We start from the raw sequence: 21,146 nt of genomic DNA on the forward strand, positions 1-21,146 counted from the left end.
AGCAGAGCAAATAAAAGAATTCTTAGAAGTCTCCAAGTTTTCATTTATTTTCCCTGTCACATGACCAGAACATCTCGGGGTAGGGATGAGGGGACAGGAAGCAGGATTCCCCATCCAAATGTAAAGCTGAGAGAGAGAGAGAGAGAGAGAGAGAGAGAGAGAGAGAGAACTGGGGTTTTCAGGGATGAGGTTTGGAACAGGTGATTTTGGGAGGTGGATTTTGGTCCTGGATCATAAAGAAAAGAACCTTCAAATGGAAAAAGGGATGGATTTCAAGAAAAATAATTAATTATGCATGTTTTGCAGTAGGAAAAATTTCACTGAGTTCAGTACAACATCAAATGGGAAGGAGGGCTCATTTCCAAAACCATTTTACCCTTAATGCTGAGTTTTCTCCTTGTAAAGTAAGACATGCAGGGGCAGAGCCAAGATGGAACACAAAGGCAGGAACTTGCCTGAGGTCTCCCCCAAACCCCAACAAAGACCTATAAATAATGCCCTAAATCCAAAAGGAACAGGGTGAAACAATTTTCCAGCCCAAGACAAATTTAAAAGTTTGGCAGGAAAGGTCTAGACCCCAGACTAGGCCCCAGCAAACCAGGAGCAGATTTTGGGAGTAAATTATTCAGCAGTTGCTTCCAGAGCTCTCAGCCTACAGATGGTAAGGGGATCAAACAACTGGTCAGAAGGAGATCACAGAGGTCTCTTTGCTAGCACTGGGGGCAGGACTCTGTTGCTTTGTCCATTCTCAGATCCAGGTCACAGTCCTGGGTGGCAGTCCCAGTGGGCAAGGAGGAGCATTTGCATATCAGAATGGCTTCAGTGGAGCAGGGACTCTCATCACAGTTCAGAATGAGGAAAGAGTACTTGTAATCACTCACAGACCTGAGCACAGGCCAGGAGATGAGTACACACACCTCTCCTTAGATCTAGCACTTCCAAAAAACTGAAAACTTAGGAGTTCCCTAGAAGTATCTCAGAAAACAGCTGCACAAAACCTCTGAAGCTTGGGTCAGTGTGCCCTTCACCCTGGAAGCAGAGCCTCACTTCAGCAAAGAGCAAGAAACAGCCTAGGAAAATGAGGAAAACACAGAAAAAAAAATTCTGAGTATAGAATGTTATTACGGTGACAATAAGGCAGATCAAAACACACTCAAAAGATGACAGCAAAGTCAAAATTCCTATATCCAAAGCCTCTAAGAAGAATGTTAATTGGTTTCGAGTCATGGAAGAGCTCAAAAAGGATTTTACAAATCAAGTAATAGAGGTAGAGGAAAAATTGGGAAGAGAAGTGGGAGTTATACAAGAAAATCATGAAAAGGGAATCAACAGCTTGGTAAAGGAGGCACAAAAAAAATTGAAGAAAATGACACCTTGAAAAACAGAATGGGCCAAACGGTAAAAAAGGTTCTTTTGTCAATGAGGAGAAGAATGACTTGAAAAGCAGAATTGGCCAAATGAAAGGAGATATATTGGGGCGGTCAGTTAGCACAGTGAGTAAGAGCACCAGCCCCAGAGTCGGATGACCTGGGATTGGGCTCAGACACTTAGCACCCACCCAGAAACACCTGGCCGTGTAACCTTGAACAAGTTACCCACAATTGCTTAAAAAAAAAAGAAAAAGAAAAGATATATACTAAAATTTGCTGAATAAAGTGAGATAGGCAGAAAGAAAGGAGGCAGGGGTTGGAGGCCTTAGATAACAGGGTGAGGGCACTAATGATGCTTCCCTGGGGTTTGGGTAGTAGAGTACAGGGGCCAATGCTGGTGTTGTGCCAAAAGACCCAGAAATAAATTTAATGTGAATTTTAATTGAGCTCATGACTGTCCAGAGTGTAGACTCAAATAGGACAGCCCCGAGCAAGGGTAGAGCCAGAGTATTTAAAGACAAAAGTCACAAAGTAATGATCAGATACATTCAACAGCAGGAAGTTACAGAAGCAGAGGAATGCAATTGGTTAATACTCAGTTTAAGAACTTTTATGAAATATGGTTAGGTTTCAGTGTCCCACAACAGGACTGGTGACAATGCCTTGGGAGGCTATTCTTCTTTTCTGGGACCTAGACTTTACATCAATGAAGGAGGGAGCACAAGACGGAGGGGACTGAGACAAGATGAAGGGTACAACAATGAATTGAAATTGAATATGGTACAACAATGGGAAGAGAAGCCAAAGGTCAACTGGGAAAAAAACAGGAATTAGAGACTTGAATATCCTTTTTTTTCTTTCTCAGTTCCAGATGGGGCAATTCTTTCAAGCTAAAAAAGGAAAGATGGATTAAGGGGGACCCTCAAAGTCACCTCTGGACTCAAGCCTCTCATCACTCTGAAGAACCTACCTCACCACCCATCCAATCCTCACCCCAACCACTCACATACCCATCCTCTTTGTTTGGCCCCTTTTACACCAGCCCCTCTCCAGTTCCAAGGTCCCCAGAGTCTCACCTTTGGCTGTGAGAGGGACATCTTAACTGTCTGAGAACAAAGGAGAGAAACAGCCATGTCAGGGACATTTTTTTTACAGAACTGGAGCATGGGAGGGAAAGGGAACCCTGGAGAAAGGCTGCTGGGGTAAGCCTCTCCTCTGACTTAATTTCTCATGTCCCAAAGATACCATAAGCTGGCCCCTTCTTTCTACCTTCCAGGTCAACCCTTCGCTTACCTACAGCTTGAACATAGTTCCCTCCTTTTCCACCTGTAAAAGAAAAAAAAATCCAGCAAAGAATCCAGGAAAGGAGACCATACTAAGGCCTCAGAAGTTCACTGATTTGTCTAGGAGACACAACAAATTACTATGACTGTTATTCTACCCCATCCCCCACTCCAGTCTTTCTGGACTCCATACATAGAAAAGAGGCAATAAAAATGGGCACTTCCCAAACTCAAGTCCTGCATCAATAGGTTTCTAAGTCTGGTCTACAACCCTCAGGTAGGAGACACCCAGTTCCTTCCGCAGAAATCCCCATATTCATTTCTGATCTGAGTCTGAAGCAGTTTCCCCACTCAGCAGCCTGCAAGGCATCCTCCAGAAAATGGTTTCCTTTTACAGGTGTGTTCATTTAGATTATTAGGGTCTATGTACCATTCTATTAGATGGAAAATAGAGGACTTGGGGACAGAAAGACAAGCTGCCAGTTCTGGGGAAGCCAGAATCTCCACTGTGCCTGCTGCCTAACGTGACTCCCTTCCAGTCTTGCCTACCTGAATTGTTTTTCCTCCAGATCACAACTCCAGCAATAACTGCAATGAGGAGGAGGAGGAGAACATTGGCCCCCACAATGATCCATGTGTATGAGAACTGTGGCTCTAAAATGGAAAAGGAAAATGGAAGGCCCTCAGATTCACAAACCCCTTCCCAAACTCCCTCCCAGGAACTCCACATCCCTCGACTCTTTTTAGGAGGTGGGGGATGGCCTTTTCCCCAGACTGTCCTCACTGTCCTTACCCCATTGCAGGGTGAGGGGCTCAGACAGTCCCTCGTGCTGTATTCGGCAGGTATATTTCCCTTCCTGGCCCGGGATGATCCCCACAGCTGCCCACTTTTGGAAGGTGCCGTCTCCAGCAGGTCTGGTCTCAATGAACTCCGTTTCCTGGAGCTGTTCCTCCCCGTCCCTCAGCCAAGTCAGAGAGATCTCCGAAGGGTAAAAGTCCTGGGCCCGGCAACGCAAGGTCACCTCCCCACTGGGGGCTGTGTGACGGGTCACTCGGGCAGTCGGGGCATCTGGGGGCAATGGTCAGAGGCATTTACAGGGTTTCCTTTTCCCCCTCCCCTCCAGGACAGACTGGACGACAGGGAACAACCCACCATCTGGGCTCTAGGGTCCCTGAGGTTGAAAACCTGGGGTTAAGGCTTGTAGGTGTGGTGGAGTAGGGCTGGTCAGAGGTCTTGAGCGCCTCGAACACTCAGGAGGGTTTGATGGTACCTGCCCTTTTCAGAGCCTCCTTCCCGATCTCCAGATACTTGTGTAGCCACAGCACGCAAGTCTCCTCCAGATAGGCTTTCTTTCTCTCCGCTAAGCTCCTCTCTGCCTCTGTCTTGAGCTTAGAGTTCACAGCCTCGGGCACTGCCGCCGTCCATGTGTAGGTCTCCGTGTCCAGGGCGAGGTAGTCGTATCCGTTGTAAGCATATTGTTCAAAGCCGCGATTGAAGAAGAGGTCTGGAGAAATCTCGCAGCCACACATGCGCTGGAAGATGTGGACCCCTGCCCCGCCCCAGCCCCCAGGTCAGCGCAGTCAGACTTCCCTTTCCAGGAGCTGATTACAGTACCCGCCCACGACCCGGGATGCCTCCTTCCCTGTCCCCGGTGGAACCCGAAAGTGACCTTGGGACATGTCCAGACCTGGCCTCTTCTTCCCACTCTGGTCGGTGGACATGATTTGTGACCCCGGTCCCCACGTCACGCACCGCCCTCGCTCTGGTTGTAGTAGCGGCGCAGGGTCTGCAGGCCCACCCGGTAATTCTGTGCTGCAGTTCTGGACAACCGCGTCTCCGCCTCCCAGTAGTCCTGGTCCATCTTGTCCATCCACGGTGCCCGGGGCTCCGCGCTCTGACTCACGCTGTCGCTGTCGAAGCGCACAAACTGCTGATCGTCCACGTAGCCCACGGAGATGAACCGCAGCTCCCTGAGTTCGGGCCAGTACACAGCGGTGTCGAAATACCTCAGGGAGTGAGAGCCTGAGACATTGGAACCCGGACCGAACTCAGGCCAGTGACCGCGTACCCCAACCCCGGGGGGCCCCCCGAGTCTTCGGCCAAGTTCAAGGTGTTACCTTTGACCCCGTCCCACCCAGGGTGCGTCCCTGGACTCTGAACCCCGCTGCCTGGAGATGCCTTCCCACCCTTTACATCCCAGTCCGGCCACTGAGGGTGCACCACGTGAGCAAAACGCTTTTACTGATAACCCAGGTGGGTCCTAGTGCCCCTTTTCCTAGACGATGCCCCCCTCTCTCTCCGTCCCCACCTCTAGTCAGGGTCCTGAGTCTCATCCCACACTCTCTCACGCCCCTCTCTGAAGCTCTTTAATAAAGCAGTTCCGAGTTCTCTATCCTCGCCATTGAATGCCGGGGGTTTCCATACAGCTCTGCTCCTTCTTAAAGCCCCCAGGACGGTCGCACCTATTTTCCCTTCGGGAATCTCTGCCTCAATGCACTATATCCCCACACCCACCTACCAATCCACTGGCACACCCAAACTAAGGGACCAACATCCAGACCCCGCCTTCTCCCCTACCCCTCTACTACCCCCAACACACACACCACACCAACCCCCACACACCTCCTCCCCCACACCCCCCCGCCAAAGCCCAGCTAAGGGATGAAAGGCTACTTGGCTCCCCAGGTCACACACAGGTTTACTAATTGCTTCTTCCTTTTACCACCACCTTGACTTCACCTAAGATTAAGGAGCTGGTTCCCTGGAAAATACTCTGGGCTAGTGTTGGAAGAGCTTTCTGTAGCAAAACCCCATGTATTGTCCAGTCTCCAGGCAGCAGTTTAACACTGTTCTCTACTTACCTGCCCAGGTTTCTGTCATGATCTGGCTGCACAACAAAAAGAGAGAGCTCATATAACGCTCCATAGTTAACAGGAAGGAAGAACAAAAATCACGGAAACCATTTTATACTGACTGGGTTTATAGAGGGAAGACACGTTAAATTCTGGTTGGCTTCACAGAATCTGTTTCACCCAATAGAAAATGTAAGACAAAAAACGTCATTGATGAATGGGCAGAATGAACGTTCAAGTGCTTCCAGACCAAAACCGAAACTGACAGGGGAAATCTCCAGCTTCATCTTTCTATGTTATTTACAGAGCAGCCTCTAATTCTATGTATTGCCTGAGGCTTCCTCCCTTCCATTATCACTCCAGGAGCACATAGCTCTTCTGCTTCCAGCTTGAACCAGATTAAAATAAGGTCCCAGCCCTCAACCCTCCTCTGCTGGCCTTCCAACCTCCAGCCCTCCTCAGTGTGACCTTTTCCCCTCCTTAAAAGTTAGGAAGAAAATGTCCCCACACAAAATTGAGGGTGTCTGAGGACTGAAGAAAACTGGAAACTGATTTGTGGGTGTATTGCCACCTCCATTTTTAGTGACATCCATCTCAGCTGTGACTCAGGCTTGTAACTTCCCCAGGCTTTGTAAATCACCAAGCAAGGGACCCAAGAATAAAGAGTAAATCAGAAGGGTGGTCATGTGGCTCAGCCAGTAAGAGCACCAGAACCAGTGTCTGGATGACCTAGGGATCAAATCTGGGCTCAGATACTTAGCACCACACCCAGAAATAACTGGCCCTGTAACCTTGAGCAAGTTACTTAACCCCGATTGCTTTAAAAAAAAAAAAAAAGAGTAAATCAGAGTCCAGTAAATGGAATTTGAAATCAGAGTAGAAGACTTTGTCTCACTGTAAAAGGGGCAGGTATGTGGCACAGTGAATAGAATCCAATGCCTGGAGTCATGAAGACCTGAGTTCAAATCCAGGCCTCATACATTTACTAGTTGTATGACCTTAGGCAAGTCACTTACCCCTGTTTGCCTCAGTTTCCTCATCTGAAAAATGAGCTGGAGAAGAAAATGGAAAACCACTCCAATTTCTTTGGTAAGAAAATGTCCAATGGGGTAAAAAAAAAAAAAGAGGCACAACTCAATAACAATAAATGAAAAGAGCTTAATTATTAAAATGGGGAGGAGCACTACTTCAGCCTAAGACTGGTTCTGAGCTGCCAGAAATATGAAGATGTGAATTCCTACTACCATGTTTTTGTGTTTGTTTTCAGAAACAAAGAACTTGGGCACATTTGGTAGGATTTTCCTTCTTTCTTGTCTCATCACCCCAATTAGGAAAGCATTAAACTCCAAATTTTATGGACAGCATAGTTAACCCTGGAGAGGATTTTAGAGATAATCTCCTTTATTTTACAGATTAGGAAACTAAAGAACAAGGATGTTAAGAGATTTTTCCAAGGTCATAAAGATGGAAGTAGCAAAATTGAGATTTGAGCCTACATCCTATCATTCCAAATTCAAGCCTCTTTTCCACAACACCATGCTGGTCTAGAGAGAGTCCTGATAGACACCTTTACCTGCAAATCATATTGAAGTCAGCACTATGTGGAAAGGCAATGAAAGAGTTGAATTATTTAGTTTCTCATAATTTTCTGCTATCAGACTATTCAGACCAAATCCTACCCCATCTTTCTCCTTTTGATCCCAACAGAGCTTACAAATTTTTCTCCTAAAAAACTTCAACCCTTATCATTTTCCATTGTGCTTCCTTTCTCCACAGCACAATTTTCTAGTACACCAGTTTTCTAGGGAAAATGTAGTCAAATCCCTAGATTTTTCCATTCTTTCAGTAATATCTCCCCTGCAAAAGGTTAGGCTGAAGTCTCCTCAGCCCTTCTCTCCCTCAGTAGCTAACACTGTCCTCTCTCAGAATCTTCCATGTTCTTTTGTTCTTTTCTCTCCCTCCCCCCTCCCCCAGTCGGACTCCTCTAAGCAGCACTTCTGTAAGACCCTGTCTTGATCAGGCCACATCTGGAGTATTATGTTCAATCTGAAGCACCACATTTTAGAAAAGGTATGAACGATGTGTCCAGAGGAATGTGTCCAATAGACAAGGACCAGAATGAATGAACATTGCAAAGAAGCTGATTTTGCTTCCATGTAAGGAAATCTTCCTAAGGATTAGGTCTATCTATAAGTGCAATGGGGTGCCTTGGAAGTAATAGCTTCCCCCTCATTGGAGGTCCACATTCTAAGACGAAATGTTTACATGGTTAATATGAAGGGATTGTTGTTCAGATAGGATCTGACATAGATATCTGAAGTACCTTGGAGATCTTAGTCTATGATTTTGAATTATCAACCCCAACCGTCGGTATCCAGGCCTGTGAGTAGTTTAAGAGCTCCTGATTTAGATTCAGAAGAGCTAGGCATGATCTTTAGCTTGTCACTCATTGCTTTGTTGTTTTACTTTGGACAGTTCCCTTTTCTTCTACAGCCCACAAGTTTCTCAAAAATAATATGAAACAGCCAGCACCACGTGGCGGCTTCAGCTCCTGGCCTGCAGAGTGTAGGGGGACCAAGCACCAGTCTGAGGGGTCATCGCTCTTGCTTTAACCTGCTTGGATCTGGATTGCAGTCTAGGGTGGAGGTCCTGGGGTGTGTGTCCAGCTTGCCAGAGCATGTGGAGACCTCAGAGAGGGCACCCATCTAATACCTCCGGCAGCTGAGAAAACTCCAGCATTTGGGACGAAAACTCCCCTGTCTGGTGGAAGAGTCCTACTGTGGCAAAAAGCCCAGGGTTCAAGTGACTGAGGGGCTACATGACCAGGGAAAGGAAACAAAGCAGACAGAAGATTCCAACATTACACTCCTATTTTGGGGACAAGAAGGAGCAAGGCATGGAACAGGAGGAAATCAGTGAAGTCAGAACTCCTGCACCAAAAGCTTCAAAGGAAAATACAAGCTGGTTACAGGCCATAGAGGACCTTAAGAAGCAGATAAGAGAAGTGGAGGAAAAATTGGGAAGAGAAATGAGAACAATGCAAGAAAATTATGAAATGAGAGTCAACAGCCTGACTGAAGAAAATAATACCTTAAAAAACAGACTGACTTAAATGGCAAAAGAGGCTCAAAAAGGCAATGAGGAGAAGAATGCCTAAAAAAGTCAAATTTGCCAGATGGAAAAAGAATCTCAAAAGCTCAATGAGGAGAATCATTGCTTCAGAGTTAGATTGGAGCAAATGGAAGCTAATGACTTTATGAGAAATCAAGATGCTGTTAAACAGATCCAAACAAATGAAAGAATAGAAGGCAATGTGAAATATCTCGTGGGAAAAACCACTGACCTGGAAAATAGATCCAGGAGAGATAATTTAAAAATTATTGGACTGCCTGAGAGCCATAACCAAAGTAAGAGTCTGGAAAGCATCCTCCAGGAAGTTCTCAAAGAAAACTGCCCTGATGTTTTAGAATGAGAGGGCAAAATAGAGGTTGAAAGAATCCACCGATCACCTCCTGAAAAAGATCCCAAAAAGAAAACTCCTAGGAATATTATAGCCAGGTTCCGGAATTCCCAGATTAAGGAGAGAATATTACAAGCAGCCAGGAAGAAACAATTTGAATATTGTGGAAACACAATCAGGATAACCCAGGATCTGACAGCTTCTACACTGAGGGATCGAAGGGCTTGGAATGTGATATTCTGGAGGTCAAGGGAGCTGGGACTAAAACCAAGAGTCACCTACCCAGCAAAACTGAGTATCATGTTTCAGGGGAAAATATGGTCATTCAGTGGAATACAGGACTTTCAAGCATTCTTGCTGAAAAAACCAGAGTTGAATAGAAAATTTGACATTCAGATACAAGAAGCAAGAGAAGCATGAGAAGGTAAACAGGGAAAAGAAATCATAAGGAACTTATCAAAGTTGAATTATTAACATTCCTACATGGAAAAAAAATAATTGTATTTTATGAAACTTTTCTCAGTAGTTGAAGGGATTAGAAATATATATATGTATGTATGTATGTATATATATGTCTATATATGAGGGTATATGGGCATATGAATACACATGTGAATGTGTGCATATATGTTTACAGGTATACATAGATAGAGGACACAGGACCAATTTAACAGGAAGGGATGATACTTAAAAGGTGAAATTAAGAGGTGAGAGGAATACAATGAGAGGAGATGGGGAGAGACAGATTGGGGCAAACTATCTCATACAGAAGAGGCAAGGGAAAATGGTTACAATGGAGGAGAAGACTCGGAAGGCAAAAGAGAATGGGTCAACCTTATTCCCATTGAATGTGGCTTGAGGAGGGAGTGAAATACACACTAAATAGGGGATCTCACCCTCCAGGAGAATAGGGGGGGAAGGGGATGAGAGGGGGGATGATGGAAGGGAGGGCAGGCTGAGGGGGAGGGAAGTTGGAAGCACCCACTTTTGAAAAAGGACAGGATCAAAGTAGAGAATAGAACAAGTGGGAGGTGGGATAGGAGGGAGGGAAATATAGTCAGTCTTTTACAATATATCTATGACGTTATTGTTTTGCATTAGCTGTACATGTACAACCTATACTGAACTGCTTGTCTTCCCAGTGGGGGTGGGTGGCAGGGGGGGAAGGGAATGAATCTGGAATTGAAAGTTTTAAAATCAAATATTCAAATATATATATATATATATTTATATGTGTGTGTATGTATATATGTATATACTATTATTAATACCATCTTACATGTAATTAAGAAATAAGATATACAGGCACTGAGGCATAGAGATCCAATGGAAAAGTCGAAATGGGTATGGGAGAAAATATGGGAGAGAGCAGATTGGAGGTGGGGATATCCTATGGGACTGCTGTTTTGGGGGCATGGGTGGGGGAAAAACGAGGAGAAAATTTGTAACTCAAAATCTGGCGGAAACGAATTATGTAAATCAGAAGTTAGTAAAGCATTTAAAAAGAAAAAAAATAATATGAAAGGATTGGACAAAGTATTTTTCAAACTTTTTATAATGATTCTGCTGTTTAATAAAAAAAAGTGTTCTTTTTTAGTATAAAACAATCAAACCAAGTAATTATCTTAGTTGATCACATTCAATAAAATTAAGAATTTATTATTCATTTCATAACAACATGCAATAAAGTAATATCCAGATATTCAATGTGTTAAATTCACTGACAAAATTTACATTTACAGCTTATGAGAGTAATTACCTTATAGTGGAAACATGGCAAAAAGAGTACATAGAGAGCTAGCTTCAGAATAAGGAAAGCCCGGGTTCAAACCCTGCTTCTGATTCATTCTGCTGAGTTAGATATTCCCTTCTCCTCACCTTACTCCATGTGACCCTGGTCAAGTCACTTATTTTGTCACTGCCACTGGACGAAGGTGACTCTGGAGAAGAAAGTGAGGCTGGTGACTTTGCACAGTCCTCCCTCACTTAAATCTAATTCACTTGCAAGTCATGACATCTCCTTCCTGATATCATGGTCCTCTTCAAGAACTAAGGATAAACAACAACCTCTGAGTATAAATAGCTGCCTAACTGCAGGGGACACAAGTGGTCAGTTTTAGTTGGGCAATGTATCTCTTCCCTTCCTTCCTTCTTTCCCTTCCTTCCTCTTCTTCTCCTCTCCCCCTGTCTGCATAGGGAATCATACCATTACCTGCAGGTGCTCTGCCCAAAGGAATATAAATTTTCATCCCTGAAACCTAGCAAGATATCTTGGGGTTTATGGGCTAGATTTCTTTTTTATGGACCATGCCTTAAACCCAAATCATTCTGCTTCTTGGTCATTGTTTGGAGTCTGATGGCCTAGAGTGAGTATAAATAACAATTCTTTGGGGGCAGCTAGGTGGCACAGTGAATAGAGCACTAGCCCTGGAGTCAGGAGGACCTGAGTTCACATCCAGCCTCAGACACTTGAAACACCTTGGGCAAGTCACTTAACTCCAATTACCTGCCTTCCCCCCTCCAAAAAAAAGAAAAATAAATAACAATTATTCCTATTTTGTCCAGAAACTCTGAGGGTTTTCCTCCTAGATTGATTTTATTTTATTTTATTGTGATTAGGTAAAAGACATCATTGTCTGCCTCATTTTTATCTAGAGTTAATACTGAATGGTAGATGCTTCAGAAAAACTGAGACCTGGGAAAGACCTTAGCTCAAAAAAGACCAAGGCCTCCCATTACATCCAATGCTATCTCCAGTGTTCCTGATCTACATCTTGTCACTGAACCCAGAGGACTCTGGAGGGGTAAGGTTGCTGACTTTGCACAGCCCTCCCTCACTTAAGTCCAATTCACTTGCAAGTCATGACATCTCCTTTCTGATGTCATGATCCTCTTCAGAAGGACAAACAATAATAATGCCTGCAAATGAAAGTGCCCTTTTCTCTCCCCAGTCATTCAAATAGAAGAAGGAGAGAGGAGAAAATATCTTAGGACCCAAAGTATACATGTTCCTCTTGCTTAATATGAATTTTAATATAGCGTTAAGTCTGGAGGTTTCAGGGTACAGGACATTCAGTCACCTTAGCTGTGTTAACTGGAGGGATGCAAGGAGCCATTCTAGGCATTGTAGGCCCTGGGCCCTAGAGATGGCATTGCTCAAAATAAAGCACTAAAAATCAGATGGGAGGGGGGAGGGAGAAGAGAGACAAAGACAGAGAGACAGAGAGAGAGAGGGAGAAGAGAGACAAAGACAGAGAGAGACAGAGAGAATGCTCCAAAGCATTCCAAAATGGAGTGAAACAGCTGTAAAACAGCTGCCTAAGTAAGAAAACCTGGGGTGTCAACTGATTTGGATCTCTGAGGAAAAGACCTTCAGGGACCAGAGTAAAAAGCACACCTCTTTTAAGAGACATCTTGAGATCAGATAAATAACTGCTAACTTAACAGCAGATGAGTATCAGCAGGAAAGGCTGCTCTCTGGAGCCATCTACAGGCTATAGAGGAGGGAAGGAACAGGTTAACAAGTGTTAGTTACAGGCTGACTTCTAAGGCTGTATCCCAAAAAGCTCATAGAAGTGGGAAAAGGACCCATATGTACAAAAAAAATATTTATAGCAAAGCTTTTTGTGGTAGCAAAGACTCGGAAATCAAGGGGATGTCCATCAATTGGGAAATGGCTAAACAAGTTGTGGTATATGAGTGTAATGGAATACTATTGTGCTAGAAGAAATGAGGAGCAGACAGACTTCAGAAAAACCTGGAAAGACATATGAACTGATGGTGAGTGAGAGGAGAAGAACCAGAAAAACACTGTACACAATGCAGACACATCGTATCTGTAACGACTTTGATAGACTGGGCTCCTCTCAGCAATGCAAGGTTATAAGACAACTCAGACTAATGATGGAAAGGGATATCCACATCCAGAGAAAGAACTACAGAGTCTGAATGCAGATTAAAGCAGACTACTTGCTCTCTCTTTTGTGTTTTGTCCTTTCTTTCTCATTGTTCACTCCATTGTTTATAATCCTTCTTTACAACTTGACTAATGTTTAATGTGAAGGTATTTTTAGAACCTATATTTGATTACATGCCACCATAGGGGAAGGGAGGAGGAGGAGAAGGAGGAGGAGAAAATTTGAAACTCAAGGGATTATGGACCTGAATGTTGTAAACTAAAAGTAAATAAATTAATTAAAATTTTCAAATAAAAAAATTTTTAAGAGAATTATAGGCTGTCCCAAAAAGAAAATGACAAATCTTGAGGGGCTGCAGGTAAACGGCATATTGATATGCTTCTGGTGAGGTTGTGAATTGGCGCTGTCATTCTGGAAAGCAGTTTGGAACTACGCCTCAAAAGTTTTTATATTGTGTATGCCCTTTTACTCAGCAGGAGTACTTCTAAGTCTCTACCCCCAAAGAGACCAAAGAAAGAAAAAAAGGTCTAACAGGTCTATACATACATATATATGTATGTATGTCTGTATACATAATATTATATTTACAAACATATTTTAATTATAACACCTTTTTTATAATGGCAAAAAACTGGTAATCAAAGTAATATGCTCCAGTTTAAGATTGGCTAAACAAATTTTAGTACATGAATGATGGTTTCAGAGAAATCAGGGAAACCTTGTATGAATCAATGTACAATGAAATGAGCAGAACCAGGAGAATAGTTTGAACAATAATAATATTGTAAAAAATAAGCAATTGTGGGGGCAGCCAGGTAGCACAGCGAGTAAGAGCACCAGCCCCAGTGTCGGGATGACCTGGGGATCGAATCCAGGCTCAGACACTTAGCACCCACCCAGAAACACCTGGCCGTGTAACCTTGAGCAAGTTACTTAACTCCAATTGCTTAGGGGTGGCCAGGTGGTTCAGCGAGTAAGAGCACCGGTTCCAGTGTCGGCATGACCTGGGGATCAAATCCGGGCTCAGATACTTAGCACCACACCCAGAAATAACTGGCTGTGTAACTGAAAATACGATGACTAACCTGGATTCCAGAGGACCAGTGATGGAGAATGCTACCCTCTTCAGATGATGAACTAGATACTCAGAATGAGACATATCTTTGGAATCTCCAATATGGGATTTTTTTTTTTGCTTGATTTGTATCTACGTATTACAAGGATTTTGATTTTCTCTTTTATTCAGGTTGGGGAGTAGAAAATTAGTAGGAGGAGGTGGGAGGAAGAAAAAACAAATTCTTGATAATGTTTTATTTTAAATTTTTAATTTAAAAATAATTGAAATATAATTTAATTTTTAAAAGACTTGAAGTCCATCACTAATTTAAAAAAGGGTTACAAAGAATGACACAACATGCCCTTGTGAGGTACAAGAATCCCAGAATCTTTAACAGAAAAACTTTGGGAGGCTTTATGTGAGTAACTATGATATACTTGCAGAACTTCCTAAGAAAAAGAGATACATAGACTTTTGCACTGAATATCTTCTCCATCTTGAGAGAAAGAAAGACCTTATATCTTAATAATCCCAGCAGCCTGGAACAGAAAGAACCAATAAAATAAGATTTTTATTTTACACCCTGGGCCACCAGTGAGCATTCCACTCACTCCTCTGGATGTGTGGGTCAAATGCTACCTAGTAGTATTTTGCTGCACCTGGCAAACTCTACAGTCTTTACCCTTCTGGGAATAAGCCAGTGGGAAAAGTTGGAAGGATATTATCTCATAGAAACAACCCAGACTTGTAAACAGCTTACTTTGTGTGTGGGGGGGGAGCAATTGGGGTTAACTGTGTGCCTTGCTTAGGATCACACAACTAGTGTCAAGTGTCTGAGGCTGAAGTGGAACTCAGGTGCTCTTCATTCTAGAGCTGGTGCTCTATTCAGTTCACCACCTAGTTGCTCTGAACAGCTTACTTTTTAGTAAGCTTAAAGGACCCACAATAATTTTTAAGTGCTTTGCTCCTTGATCTGTCTTCATAATCTGTCACTTTTTTCTAGCTTGTATTTCTTTGGATCTTTTTTCTTTAATAGTTTATTTATCAGGGTGGCTAGGTGTTGCAGTGAATAGAGCTAATGGCACATGTAACAATGACTATAGATGACCTATCAGTTCCAGCCCTGAGAAGGTCCTTGGTTACCCCAATCCCTTGATGTCTACCCCTAGTCTCTATAACTCCCTAGCTGCCTCCATTGTTAAGGTCTTCAAACTTTAATATTTTCTTCATACTTTGTAACTTTGTAGCTTATTGCTCTCATCTCACTTGGTTCCCAGATCTCTTTTCCCTCCTTGTTGTCACCCCCAAAGAATTACTCACTAAGAAATACAATGCATTTTTTACTTCTATGAAAAGGAAAAGACTGCTAGCATCTGGTCAGAATTCCACATGGACAGCAGCCCCTCTAGTTAAAATATACATTTTTTTTCTTCTACATACACCTTTCTTCTGTACCTGGTTTTTTACAGATACAGAGAAAGACTTTGGGGGGAGGGGGAAGTCCTTCAGCCAAGGTCAAGTCTTTCAGGTCAAGTTTCAAAGTCTCCTGGGGATATGAGTGATCATCTCATTGACATCATCTTCTGCTCCCTAAGTCTCAGTCAATCAACAACTGCCTACTATGTGCCAGGCACTGTCCTAAGCACTGGAGATATGAACAATAACAAAAATTTTCTGCTTTCAAGGATGTTAAAGTTTAATGTTTCTAATCACTATGTGGAACTCCTGGGCAGCCCTTCCCCTGCCTCCTTCCTCCCAATACCCAAGAGAAGGGAATGCCTGAAAAGTACCTGGTGCAAGCTCAAGGTCAAGTACAAGCTGAAATACAGAGCACTGCTCTCTGCCCTTTGACAAAGGGGCTCCCATGTTGACAAAGGGCATCTGTCTGACCTCTGTGAACTCCTTTTATCAAAGTCCTGAGTCTTTTATCTCCAACTTCTGTCTTTAGCAGAGCTTGGAGATATCAACATGCAAAAGTAACCAAACACTGCCCCCCATACAGTAAGAGACTGAGACAGCAGATGCCACATTCCTTTGGGCATAACTGGTATTTCTCCAGAGCATTGCCAGGGAATTTGGTGAGCAGGCCAGGTGAATAGGGACTTCATTTTTGATGCACATGCTAACCTATGGACCATATAGTCACTAAACTGAGGTAATTCCGTGCTCATTTACTGTGGTCCCCTAGAACTATTGTCTCTCCACTGATCTCTGGGAGTAAGACCCTTTTCTCATCCTTGGTGCCCGGGATGGCATTTCTATAGAAGATGCTTGATCAGAGGCATAACCAGGAGCTGGAGAAGAAAATGGCAAACCACTCCAGCATCTTTGCCAAGAAAACCCCAAATGAGGTCATGAAGCATCAGAAATAACTGAAACAACTGAACAATAAAAACCCTTTCCTGAGCTATAGTTTCTAGCCTCATCCTCCTGACTTGGTGTGGATAAGATCACAGTAGTAGTTTTGTCTAGAAAGGTACAAATCTTCCACTTCCACTATTAATTCTGAGGGGGAAAAGTAAAAAGAGAGAGAGAAGTTTAGGGGAAAGGAAGGAGAGGTAGAAAAATCTCAAGGTTCAGGAAATAGGTCTAGAAGACGTATCAAATATTCAAGGTACAAAGATTCCTCATAGCAAAGGATATTATGTTATGAGAAAAAAATTAAAAATTTTGATAACCAATGTTCCAAGTGAACATTAAGCTATTAGCATCAACTCTTTGCATCCAGCCATTTATTACTATCAAAGTCATCATCTAACCCACATCTCTTCATCTTGACCACAAGAAAAGAATCAAAGAATTTCTCAAATGATTCAATAACATCAAGATAAACTGGCAGTCATATTTCACTGATCTACCAGTCTTATCAAATCGATAGTCCTTTGAAATCATACCTCAATCTTCAAATATTTATGATTTCTCATTTTCTTAGTTTTGCTCTCTTTAGTTATAAGATATGTATGTATAAATTAAGGGATATACCCATCGTGCCTTAGTTCTGAAATCTCTAGCAAGGTTTACAATTTTTTTGGTACCCTTCAAATTATGTTTCTTTACATTCACATGTCTCCATTTTGAAGAAAGAGGAGCTCTTCCTCTGCCTCTTTATAACTCTAATCTGTTCCCACACAAATAAGACATCACTCTACTTTATTAACAAAAAAGATCCAATTCCACAAAATTTTGACAAAGATCATTGTTACTCCAAAACTGCCCCAATTCCATTTGAAAGCTGCCTTTACACATAAATATTAGCAATTCACATTGAAATCAAAGTTGTTTTTTCTATTTGTATTTAGATACAAATGTACATCTTTAACAGAGACATAGCCTTTGTTATTTCTTACTTTACACAAAACATTTTTTCTCTTTTTCATAATAAATTGCTCCTTATTAAAAAGAATTCATAGAAGCAATGTACTTTGTAATAACATTCTACCCAAAAACCTGGGACCCACAGTCCCCCCTGCAATACATAAAGTATCTGTGTAGGAGAATAGGCATAAACTCACAAAAGTATGTCCAAGATGTCAATGAGCAGGGAACACATAATTAGAGACAATTCATGACTCTGGAGTGTGCACCTTGATGTCCTTTGGTTTCTTTCAGGAACAGTCTTCACAACACTTCACTGATGAATTAAGCCACTTCTCTCCTGGCTACTATTCCCAACTCTTCTTGACTACTGAGGCAGTGTTAAGTTCCTTCAGCAAAGTATAGCCCTTAGCCTAGGAAATGCAGAGTTGTTGTTTCTTCCAGAAAGATCCCTTGGCTAGGCTCTGAGTGGTTCCCAAATCCCACAAAATGGATAACAGTGTTGGGAAATGTAAAGGTAGAACTTTTAGCTTTCAATCAGCTCTGCCAAACTGCAAAGCATTCCTTTCAATTAGCTCTTCCAAGCAGCAAAGATGTTCTTCAAAGCAGGAGCTGGAGAAGGATGGCAGTGCATTCTCTGAGGCCTTGCTATGGCTCAGTTCTGCAGTCATTTCTTAGGCCCAGATTTGAGGACTTCTCCCAGATTCACTCAGAGAACTTGACCATTTCGTGACTCTGAAATAGAGTCTGAAATTACTCAAGTTTGTCTTGTGAAAAATCAAAACCTGTATTTCTATGCATCAAATCACAAGTAGGTGATATGAAATTGTCCCATACTCTCCAAACACTTCTAAGTATCACGGTTTTCTGTCAACCTTAAAGTACCAATATTAGTCCATAAAATAAATGCTGGGAAATAGACACTTCCGTCATCTTTAATCTTTTCTCTGGGAGACTGTCTTCTCACAAACGTCCCCACTTCATCTTCTTTCCCTCAGCAAAACTGTCCGCAAATGAAATGGGCACTACCTTACATATAAATTGGTATATGCAAGAAAACTACAGAGTACAGTAATGGGAAGCTACCTTGGAAGAGAAAGCACTATCAAGTTACATAGGTAAGGTGAGGAAAGTGACAGTCAGTTGATTTTAGGTCTTATCTTCTTGTAAGAAAGAGTTCCACATTGCACAGGAAGCTCTGTAGAGGCAAGATTTCCTTCTGACAAAGGAATCTGGAGGAAATTTTGCCTTTTGCTTTTCTTTATTGCCTTTGATTTGGGGAAGGCCATTTCAAGTACCAAGATATTTGTTAAGTACCCACCAAACAATAGTCTTTAATGAAATTTGTAAAATGTTCTTTGTTCATTAAGTTTGCATAATTCTGTATCTGGGGACAGTTGTGACTTTTGCCTGTGCATATTAGATTGTGAGATCTGCTCCATGGTGACAATTTTGAGACTCTTTACTATAGAGTGCCCCAAAGCAAGTGACTGGGCAAGCTTGTTCCTCTCCAAGATGCAAGAGAACCATTCTGAATGGGGAACATGGACAAGGTGCTCAAAATACACCTCAGCTAATTTACTGAAGAATGGCAAGTTTAAATAAATGGAAGTCAGGAGGATTACAGGGAAAAACAGAGCCCAAGTGATAGATACACAGATATATACATATATACATACATGCATACTTGGACAACAAGTTCTGTCTTATATAACTCCTATCCCCATTTGGACTTTCTTTTCTACTAGCCGGATGGTAGTGAAATAAACTTTTTATTACACATTGATTTATTTTTAAATAATATTTTTATTTTCCCCTATTCCATGAAAAAAAAACAATTTTTAACATTTGGGTTGTTTTTTTTTTAAGTTTTGAGTTCCAAATTCTATCCCTTCCTCTCCCCTCCCCTATCCCAAGATGGTAAACAAACTGTTACAGGTTATAGATGTGCAATAGTGTAAAACATTTCCATATTAGCAGCTTTTATGCAAGCATTTTGTGCAAGAAGGTTTGAGAAGAAGAAAGAAAGAGGAAGGAAGGAAGGAAGGAAGGAAGGAAGGAAGGAAGGAAGGAAGGAAAGAAGGGGAAAGTGAAAAATAGTATTCTTCAATCTGTATGTAGAAAACAATTTCTTTGTCTAAAAGCAGATATTTTTCATCACAAGTCCTTTGGGATTGTCTTGTATCATTGTATTGTCAAGAATAGCCTATCATTCACAGTTCTTCATCATCCAATACTGCTGTTACTACCTACTATGTTCTCCTGGTTCTGCTCACTTCACTTTGTATCAGTTCATGTAAGTCTTTCCAGGTTTTTCTAAAATAGTCCTGCTTTTCATTTCTTATAGGACAACAACATTCTATTACAATCATATACTACAACTTGTTTAGACATTCCCCAGTTGATGCATAGCCCCCCACCCCCAATTTCCAATTCTTAGCTACCACAAAAAGAGCTGCTATAAATATTTTTGTACAAATAGGACCTCCCCTGATTTTTTTTATCTTTCTTGAATATAGACCTAGCAGCTGGATTGAAGGATATACACAGTTTTGTTGCCATTTGGGTAATAGTTCCAAATTGCTTTCTAGAATGGTTGGATCAATTCACAACTCTACCAACAGTGGATTAGTGTGCCAGTTTTTCCACATCCCCTTCAACATTTATCATTTTCCCTTTTTGTCATATTAGCCAGTCTGAGTGATTTAAAGCATTTTTTCATATGACTACACATAGCTCTGATCTCTTCATCTAAAAACTGCCTCTTCATATCTTCTGACCATTTATCAATTCGGGAATGACTTATATTCTTATAAATTTGACTCAGTTCTCTATATATTTTAGAAATAGGCCTTTATCAGGGGATACTTCTTGAAAAACTTTCCCCCCCCTCCCCAATTTTCTGCTTTCCTTCTCATTTTTATTTGGTTTTATTTGTGCAAAATTGAGAAATAGACTTCTGATTAGCTACTAAGCCAGAACTGAGTGTTCATTCAAAAGACACTAACTGGCCAAAATGTGTCTCTGTCTTTCTTTCTTTTCCTGGCTAGGATCTGAGAGAAGACCTGCTGTAAGATTGTGGGAGGGGGTAAAAGGTCTTGGGTTCCAATATGTGACCAATGAATTTATGGCACTTCCATTCTCTAGTTCTTTGTTGCTTTTAGATAATGGAATTTTGGAGATGGCTATAGCTCTGTGAGTTTTTAAAAAGTCAAAATGGCAAGACACTATAGGTCTACAAATCAGAACCCATACCAGGTTTTGCTGGAAGCCTAGTCAAGGGAGGTAACAGCACATTCTCAAGAGAGTCATCCCAATGGAAGTTGAGAGGTGATTTGTCCAGCCATTATGTGATACAATAAAGTGAACTTGTTGGGGCAACTTTGTATCAGCTGCTTTAAGTTTGAGCCCACTCTTCCCAGGGAATGAGGTAATAGAAGGGAGAATATGCTCTTGGTTTGGAGGAATTATTTATACTGCTGTTTAAGCTATATCGTCTGAGTAAATATCCCTTTTTAAAAGTTAATTTATTTTATTTGCAACTCTTACTAGGTGCTAACCATTGAATAATTCAATGACACAAGAGAGATACCATCTGTAATTTGTGTTTAATGTTAAGGAAATCACACCAGAATAGCAGTTTGAGCCAAGGGCATTTTAAAAAGACACCATGAATCCCTTAAAGGTCCCACTAGAACTTTGAAAGAGAGATGTAGTCATGAGCTTCACTGTGGAGGCTTGATTCATCAGTGAGACTAGAAGATGAAATAAGGATCCCTAGTATTTATAAAAGTCACAGAGAAACTGGAAATGGATGGGTTCCAGATGAAAGATAACAATTTATGTTTCGGTAATCATCTGCATAGATATGAAAACTGAACTCATGATAGT

General features: G+C 41.9%; 1 protein-coding gene across 2 annotated transcripts in view; it reads right to left on the minus strand.

Moving 5' to 3' along the window:
• Positions 1-1,791: 1,791 nt before the first annotated feature.
• The window catches only part of LOC138150038 (patr class I histocompatibility antigen, B-2 alpha chain-like), a 34,675-nt gene continuing 15,320 nt past the window's right edge, over positions 1,792-21,146 (minus strand). The window contains exons 2-9 of one of the 2 annotated variants that reach the window (XM_069073391.1): positions 5,516-5,592; positions 4,407-4,676; positions 3,925-4,203; positions 3,447-3,722; positions 3,203-3,307; positions 2,664-2,696; positions 2,447-2,476; positions 1,792-2,260 (exon numbers count right to left, since the gene is read on the minus strand). In XM_069073391.1, coding sequence (XP_068929492.1) covers positions 2,469-2,476; positions 2,664-2,696; positions 3,203-3,307; positions 3,447-3,722; positions 3,925-4,203; positions 4,407-4,676; positions 5,516-5,579 — 1,035 coding nt within the window. In that variant the 5' untranslated portion in view covers positions 5,580-5,592 and the 3' untranslated portion in view covers positions 1,792-2,260; positions 2,447-2,468. Of the gene's footprint in view, positions 2,261-2,446; positions 2,477-2,663; positions 2,697-3,202; positions 3,308-3,446; positions 3,723-3,924; positions 4,204-4,406; positions 4,677-5,515; positions 5,593-21,146 lie in introns of those variants that run through there. The other variant, XM_069073392.1, reaches the window with a different exon arrangement.

The sequence above is a fragment of the Petaurus breviceps genome, unplaced genomic scaffold (genome assembly GCF_028583685.1).
Source record: "Petaurus breviceps papuanus isolate PSGF00001 unplaced genomic scaffold, PetGlider_PUasm1.0 90865, whole genome shotgun sequence".
Lineage (NCBI taxonomy): Eukaryota > Metazoa > Chordata > Mammalia > Diprotodontia > Petauridae > Petaurus > Petaurus breviceps.